At 33.0% G+C, this 8,490-nt stretch overlaps 1 protein-coding gene across 2 annotated transcripts; it reads right to left on the reverse strand.

The window, feature by feature from the left end:
- Positions 1-1,263: 1,263 nt before the first annotated feature.
- Positions 1,264-8,029, reverse strand: LOC110727179. 2 transcript variants are annotated; one of them, XM_021906731.1, is made up of 4 exons: positions 7,330-8,029; positions 7,071-7,229; positions 2,843-3,161; positions 1,264-2,584 (listed from the first exon to the last, which is right to left on the reverse strand). In XM_021906731.1, the coding sequence occupies exons 1-4, from the start codon at positions 7,630-7,632 to the stop codon at positions 1,977-1,979; spliced, it is 1,389 nt and encodes a 462-aa protein (XP_021762423.1). In that variant the 5' UTR covers positions 7,633-8,029; the 3' UTR covers positions 1,264-1,976. The 2 variants fall into 2 exon arrangements, with proteins under 2 accessions (XP_021762423.1, XP_021762424.1); XM_021906732.1 differs by having other exon boundaries at positions 7,071-8,029.
- Positions 8,030-8,490: the final 461 nt, after the last annotated feature.

Below are 8,490 nucleotides of genomic sequence, written 5' to 3' on the forward strand. Positions count from 1 at the left end.
AGGCGTGGGAAAGAGAAATAAAAAAGAGAGGAAAAAGGAGAGAGAAAATAGAAGGAAAACTTTTGGGATTTTTATGAAATCTGACAATTATGAATGTTTTTTCCTTTTTTATAATTAGCATTATCTTCATAAAGGTAAATCATCTATTGCAATTGTTGGTTAATTTATTACACTCTTTTTAGATGATTTGGCTTTGTTGTCCCATTTTAATGTTTTTTTTTTTGTTGCATTATTCAAATTAAAGTAGACCTTATATTATTTCAAAAAAAAAAAAAAAAAAAAAAAAAAAAAAAAAAAAAAAAAAAAAAAGGAAAGTAGACCCTATACTTCCATTGTACATCCATTGTTCTTTGTATAATAAGTTATATTTGGCGTCTTTTGGGTTATTTTTAACTCTTTTTATTTCATATTTTGTTACTAATTTAAAGTTATAAGATAACAAAACAAGTTCATCAAGTATGTATGCTACAATATAGTTGTAAAATTGAGCTGTTATAGATATATTTTATGATGTCGCAGGTGTGTTGTTTTGGCAAATTAATGCAGTTTTTTTTTGTTAATATTGTAATTTGTAATGTATAATGCACAAAAAAAGTATTAATAAATTATTTTAGCTTTATGCGATTCAATTCAATTAATACAGTACTTATTGTATGAAAGGAGAACATGACTATCTTTCTTTAATTTATTATAGTGAATGGGTAAAGAGGTCGTTTTTTCCATATATATGTAGAGTGACCATGTAGGTAGTGAGATAACTTTTTCTGCTATATAGTCAGTTATGGATCAAATAGAGAAAATTAATGTACGAGTAAAAAAAAGGTATTAGAACAATGTCATTTATGCATGTCAATAAGTAATAGATAAACTTTTATCTCAAAGCAAATAAATAAATAGATACAGACATTTTTATGTGATAAGAAAAAATGTGTCAAGTAAATAGAAGGCAAAAGGAATAGTGCACGCATTGCGAGTCATGTGAGTGCCTCTAAGCTTGTATAAAAATAAAGCATTCAGAGTTGTGAACTCTTGGTTTTTACAATTGAAAACCGCCACTTGAAGTAGCGGTTTCTTTATTTAAAATCGCTACTTCATGTGGCGATTTTCTGTTGTGGAAACTGCTACTTCAAGTCTTGTTTGACATTATTTTTAGTTTTTAGTTCTCTAATTTTTTTGAAAACAAAAAACCAAAAACTAAAAACAAGAAAAATGTGTCTCTACTTTTTTTTTGTTAGGTTTCAAAATTTCATGATTTTAATAAGTTTGATCAATTTTTTATTCATTATATGACATATATCATGTGATTTTAAAAAACAAAAAACCAAAAAACAAAAAACTACAACAATACCTAACAAACGGGGCAAACTGCTACTTGAAGTAGCGGTCTTCTAGTGAACTGGTAAAAAAAAAAAAAAAAAAAAACACCGGTTTTTTTACCATTTGCTCATGTGGACAGTAAAATGGGTATTTAAGAAAAAGACACTGTTAATATGGAATTGGATGTTTTGCCAGCTTGTTTATGGAAAGGGCTCCTTGTAAAATACTCCGTAGATGGTCTAATAAATACTCAACATTCATAGTCATTTTCAGTTCCATATAGACAAAGGCTAATAATATTGCCTTGTTTTGTTATAATTATAATGACGTTATACACTTAACACTTGTTTTGTTATAGTCACCTACATTTCATCATCCATACAGCCATACATAGAGAGGTTAGGTGGTAGCATCTAATGGTTTACATGCTGCCATTAGTTCAGTTTGTTACATACATATAGCACCCATAACATACTTTGCACATATGTTTGGACATTTGGTTACATTACATAGTCGTCACATACACTTGGTTAATAGAACATAGACTACTACTATTTTACAGATTATAGGTTACTTCATTTTAGGCAAAACCCCACGCACAACTCGCAATGAAGACTGCATATGCACACTTCAGTTAACAAACCAAGACCCTTGCTTTCTCAAACGCAACCTGCAAGCTCTCCTTGCATGCACTGTGACATGGTTTTTGTTATCTGAAGAAACTTGTCTCTTTCACTATCATTCTCCACCTCACAACACCACAGCTCATCTTCCCAATCATCCAACATGATCCCACCACAAGAAAAATTCTCTCGAATTGAATTTAACCGTTCATTAGAAGCCATATAGGCTTTCCCGGCCTCACAAAATGCACGAAATATTTCCTTAAAACGAGCTTCCCTATTCTTATTGTGGTCCAGAAATTTCATGGAGATATCATAGTTGATATCTTGCTCGATAAAAGAAAGAGCAGCTGCTTGTGGTATGTACTCAATTAGTAACAGATGCAAGAGCCTATTATCATCAAGCTGCAAGCAATCAAGACCAGCAAAAGTGTAACATTCCATCATCCCCTTCTTGTGATTCTTGGAACCCACAGACTCCAACAGTGTGATGAGTTCATTTAGAGAGAATTTCGATAACTTCCCAGAGGCCTGTAAGACAGCATCTGTCACAACATGGTCTTCATTTCGCCCGTCTTTCATCAGCACTGTCTGTTTTGGGAGAAGTTCATCTGATTTAAAACCGCCTTTTGAGGGTGTGTTGTCTTCAGGCATGACAAGTGGGTTAAAGTCAGAGAACGTTCAAGTGCTCAAACATTGACAGAGGATACAGATCAAAATCGAATTGGCATGGTTTTTTGAGAAGATATGGGATTTGATGACCAATACTGAAGTAGTATATGCGTATCTATAGAATGTTTTGGATATTTGGCAGAAGAAGAAATTAAGACAGACGAACATAACAAAATTAAATAGTTGGTGCTTCCACGCCCACAGAATGAATCAAAAGATATATATTTTACCTGGTGAAAATTGAATTTCAGCTGGTATTATAGTTGTGGGAGCAGATGCTTCGACATTGTTCACCAGAGTGTCGCCCATATTCAGGTTGTTTTCAACTGAATGAAGAGCATCAGAAGATCTTTGTGACATCCCGTGTGCTATACCGGATGACCCACCCACTCCATTCTCCATCTGTACTTGAACCTCTTCAGAAAAAAAATCAAGGGCACGCCTTGCCAAGGATAGGTTAACCACATCATCAATTTGCATTATGGCTTCAGGACTGAAGGATTCTTGATCTTCCTCCATTAGTTGCCTAAAGTTACAAGCTCCATATGCCTGCAACATTATCAACTATTCATGATCATCTTGGAATGCATCTCAAACACCAGCAAGCCCAATTTTCAATATGACAGAGGGGGTCTCTTCAACTTTTTTTTTTTCCCCCTTTCTTTTTTTTAACTTTCAGCAAGTTTACAATCAATATCCAATCAAACTTGCCCTGATACATAATGTAATCTATATACCCATAAATGTGAAATAAAATACAATGAACAGTTTTAAAGAGATGATAAGCAGCAAGGCTTAACTACACAATGTGAAAAGGATGAATGGCTTCAATGTACATTTGATAATTATTAAGGAACTACTTTATCAAAAAAAAAAAAAAAAAAAACATACAGCGCTGAACATCAACACGCCTGGATTGATCAAATTAACACATTGATCAGTAAAAAAAAAAACAGAAAAAAAAACTCATACAAAGTGACGACAAATACATCATAAATCTGAAAAGTGAACTAACAAAACAAAGACATCTAATAGAGTATAGATAAGCTAATGTTTACAAGAAAATAAAGGAAACAACCACATACTTAGGCCCCATTTGGTTAGATGTAAAACAATTTCAATGAAAAATTAGTTTTTGGAAAATATTTTTTCAAGGAAAACACACTTGCAAGATAGTTTTCCTTTGTTTGGTTCTTACAAGAAAAGTTAAAGAGAACTTAAAAATAGAAGTGGAAATGTGGGGATAAATAAGAGGAAAGTAAAAAGGAGATAAAAAGAAGGGAGGAAAATGTGACTTTCCTTGTTTTGTAAAGGAAAATGTTTTCCATCATTATACATGCAACTTTCCACCATTAGGAAAATCATTTTTCAGCCCTTCTTATTTTCCACCATTGACAAAATGATAGTACATATATGACCATTAGAATTTTAAGGAAAATGGAAAATAATGGGAAAATCATTTTCCATGAAAACATTTTACATCAAACAAAACGGGACCTATGAGCCATAAATTGTAGAATGGCCTACTATATATAAAGAAGGGTTGAAGAATAGGAAAACTAAGATTATGATACCAGGCAAACATATTACACTCTTGTCAATAGGAACATAGCCCTAACGTGAGAAAGACACATAACCCAAGGAAGACTCAACTCGATCTCATGGAATCACATATGATATATCATCAATACCAGTTTTCCCAAGACGGAGGCTAAGTACACCAAAGATTAAAAAAATTAAAGTTGAATTTACATTCTTAAACGGTATAAGAGCCTCTTTATCCCAACAAGTTTCTGAGTGAGATTGAATCTAAAGTTTCTCTCCAAAGGCTCCTGTGGCTAGGGATAAAGTTGGCTGTTTTATTGCGCATCAGGCTGGAATAATAAGAAATTTATCATTGGAATAGATAGAGCAGTGGTGATTGAATTATTTTAGGCTCTGTCCCATAAGCAAGAAAAATAATGGGTTAGGTGGTCGCATGGTTATATGTAGGTGAATGTTATGAAAACGCTATGACATGATTTTATATACCATGTCGTATGTACATTTTTTGATAACTTCATTCCTTTTTCTTTAATACTTTCTCCGTTCTATTAATATTGCAACAATGGACTTTTTGCACTATTCATCACTCTTATTTGACCATATAATATGATTTATATGTTAAGTAAAATATAGTCATGTGGGATCTTGTTAGATTCGTCTCATAAAATACTTTCAAAATATCAACTTTTTATAATTTTTACTCTTATACAATTATAAATATTTAGCATATAAAATGTGTTTTGGGATGCGTAATTTCATCCTTGTTGCAATATTAATAAAACGGAGGAAGTATATTTTAATTTGCAAACTTATGGTTTAGATGGTTGCATCCTTGCATGGTTATTTATTAAGGTGAATGTTATGCAAATGCCATGACATGACTTTATATACGTACATTTTCCAAAATTCCATTCCTTTCTCTCTAATTCATTGTGTTTTGCAAACTTTTCTCCCTTGCACATATATTATTCGCTAATCGCTCGCTTTCTAAAGGTTTTATTACTCCCATAATAATTTTTCCTCCTCTCTTTACATCTCCACTTAGCCTTCTTTCATAAAACTTTCTCAATATTTATTTTACCCTTCTTTTTGGGTTTCAATTTTACACCACTCTCATTTCTTTTGTTTTGTATGTTTTCTTTCATTTTCTTTCACTTTTCATAGTTTTTCTTTAACCTATCTCCTTACTTATCTTGTTTCACTTAATGTGGAATGACCCAAATGATGATTCATGTTAACCAACTCCAAAAATGTGCACAGTCTAGTTGTTGTTGTTGTTAATCTAGTCAACTAAGAGTAGCCAACTAAGAGCAGCTACAAACAAATGCCAAAAAAGCGGCAAGCTACAAAAAGTGCCAGCAAACAAGGATGATTGGCGTTTGTTTGTAGTTGCACTTGTTTGCATGCCCAAAGATTAAATATTTTCGTAGCTGCGTTTAGTTGGGTTGGAAGTGCCAAAATCAGCTAGAAGGCAGGGTGGCTGAAACTCCTTCTACGCTAATCTTGATTTGTCTGTTGGCACTTGTATAGTAGTGGTTTGTTTTACTTTGCATAATACTGCTTGCTTTGGTTAAGTAGAATTTTATTTGCAAATTCAAAAAAATATAAATTATTAGGCCTCCAAGGACATTAGCTCAATTCCTGAAGAATAGTGGTATCATCACCCATTCGCCATGTTAAAGAGTCCTTACATTATTTATAATGTTAAACAATAAAACATGACTTTACAGGATATGGTAAGAGTATGAATGTTTGATTAAACATACTACCTTTCCTCAGCTTCTTAAAATTGTACTAACTATATCAGCTTCTAAAAGCTCGTATGAATTGAATTATGGAACTGTAAACACCTAAAATTAGACAATTATACATTTGGGGTTTATAAGGAAAGGCATGGTGTTATAGACTTATGGTCAAACACGAAGATTAATGTAAGAGTAAAAAAGGTATTGGAAAAATAAACTTTTATCTCAAAGCAAATAAATAAATAAATAAGTACAGACATTTTTATGAGATAAGAAAAAATGTGTCAAGTAAATAGAAGGCAAAAGGAATAGTGCACGATTATGTGCGCCTCTAAGCTTGTATATGTAATATGGAAAGAAAAAACAAGTAATAAGAGGTGGGTCAAGCAATACAATATATCCATACTTCTGGCAAAAGTTTAATCTTTTTCAACAATCAGCTATACTAAGGAAATATGAGCAACTTACAGCAACTAAGTTCATTTGATAAGACCAAAAGAATACCAAGCAAAAATAAAATTCGATTTCACAATACTTATACTCTCGTACTCCCTTTGTTTGAATTTATTATAAGTCGTGTTACTAGTTCAAAACATCAAATTACAATATTAATGTAACTGAATCTATCTCGGGCGTAACACTAGGCTGTAATTGCAAACAAATGGAGTAATGTATTTCTTCTGGTTCCCAGCTTCCCTCATAGACCATGGCAGGGGAAATACTAGAAATCTGCCTCTTTCTAGAGGTGATCAAAAATTAAGGTCGGACCAGACCTTAACATCATATTTCGTGTCCAAATCCACAAAGAAGTGCGGATTTGACGGGTCAAAACGGGCTTTTCTGACTGAGTTCGGATTTTAACTAAATATGTGTTTTTAGGCTTGTCTAAACTCACCCTATTTTCGGGCTGAGCTAGCGGGCTGGGCCCGATCACCCTCTACCTCATCCAACAAAGAGACAATAAACGGAGCAATTTGACTTCTAAATCAATCCCATTAATATATACTACTAAAAGATACAAACATAACAATCAATTCAAATAAAAAGGGAAACCTTAAAGCCTTAAACCAGAGTACTTTATAAACAAACAAGATGATCCAAAATTAATCAACAATAATTATATCTTGTACATTTTTAGAAAGAACAATATAGTATACAAATTGCTAACCTTTTTAATAGGGCAGATAAAATAACTATGCCCATTTTCTTTTAGAAAACCACAAACTACGGCCCCACACCCGCAAATCGGATACTGTTTGGGTCGAACTTCCAGAATCTCTTCCCTTTTTAACATATCGCACCATTTAAAATACTCGCAATGATATTCCTATATTAATATAATAATTACTCCATAATTAGTTAATCAAACAAAAATACATAATTCATTTCAGACCAACATAATATTACGGAGTAATTAGAATACTAACAAATTTCCCCGGACAGCAATAGTACTGGCGACCCGGGTTAGCCGAGCTATGAGAGACCCGTATCTCACACAACCCGGCACCGCAGGGGCAGTGGGTGGATGGGTAATCGAAGGTAGAAGTAGGATTAAATACGGGGCTTCGATTGTTAATCGGACTCCGGTTTTTAAACGGGCTTTGAACCGTTTGAGGGCAGTCTTTGGCCCAATGACCCGGCTTTTGACACCGGTAACAATTACCGTTGGTGATTTGGTTGGGTGATTGTTGCAGCGTTTGTTGGAGTGGTTGTTGGAGGGATTGATGCATTTTTTTGAAACTTTAGGTTTTTTTTTGGAAAAGATGGGAATTTGGAGAATTTTGCATGTTGGGTGAAAATGAAGGGGGGTTTAATAGTTTTGGAATTCCCTAAAAAAAAAAAATGGAATTGAATGTAAGAAGTGAAGTTGTAGCAGTGAGAATCTAAGAGGAAAGATATGTCTTAAAATTAAAAAACAGGAATCGGAAAAAAGATCCAAGTTGAGATACTACGAGTCTATGAGCACAGTGTAAGTACTGGACAAAGACTACAAACGCTCTTCTACTTCCTTAGTTCCTTTAGACTTTTGTACTCGTATTGTTTTAATCAAGTCAAGTACCTTTTTATGTTGAGTTGTCATTGATTGGAGACTAGGAGTCTAGGACTAGAAGTACTCCTTTCATCTCACTAAGTTTAATTTTATTTGCATGGTGTTCAATATGTACATTTGAACATCAATCTTTTTAATTACGAAGTTAAATACGTAACAAAATTTATAAGTTACTGAAGCTGTAAAACTAAACACTGAAGCATATCTAATAATATTTCGTATTAGAAATTTTTTGTATAGATTAATGTGAATATTTCATATAAGAACATTGACGCGTATCATGAAAATGGAAATAGGAATGTAATAAAGGAGTTTTAACTACTATATATATGTGGTAAAACTTAATCATATTCAATTGGCTAACCTGAAATCACTTGACACAATCATCTCCATACAAACATGATAATTAATGTTTCTAACCTCCCTCCGTCTCTGTTCTAAAGTAATATTTCCTATTTTATATGGTTACATTTCTATTTCCAATAATATTTTTACATACTTACCTGTATAATTAATATTCTCTTTCCAATCCAACTAT

The sequence above is a fragment of the Chenopodium quinoa genome, unplaced genomic scaffold (genome assembly GCF_001683475.1).
Source record: "Chenopodium quinoa cultivar QQ74 unplaced genomic scaffold, ASM168347v1, whole genome shotgun sequence".
Lineage (NCBI taxonomy): Eukaryota > Viridiplantae > Streptophyta > Magnoliopsida > Caryophyllales > Amaranthaceae > Chenopodium > Chenopodium quinoa.

Excerpts from the sequence above, each read along its gene's own strand:
- LOC110727179 (XM_021906731.1), bottom strand. The coding sequence starts at position 7,632 with ATGCATCAATCCCTCCAACAACCACTCCAACAAACGCTGCAACAATCA. Across the intron at positions 7,230-7,329 it reads ATTGCTGTCCGGGGAAATTT|GAATATCATTGCGAGTATTT; the intron begins GTTAGTATTCTA and ends ATATTAATATAG. Across the intron at positions 2,585-2,842 it reads TGAAATTCAATTTTCACCAG|ACAACACACCCTCAAAAGGC; the intron begins GTAAAATATATA and ends TCATGCCTGAAG.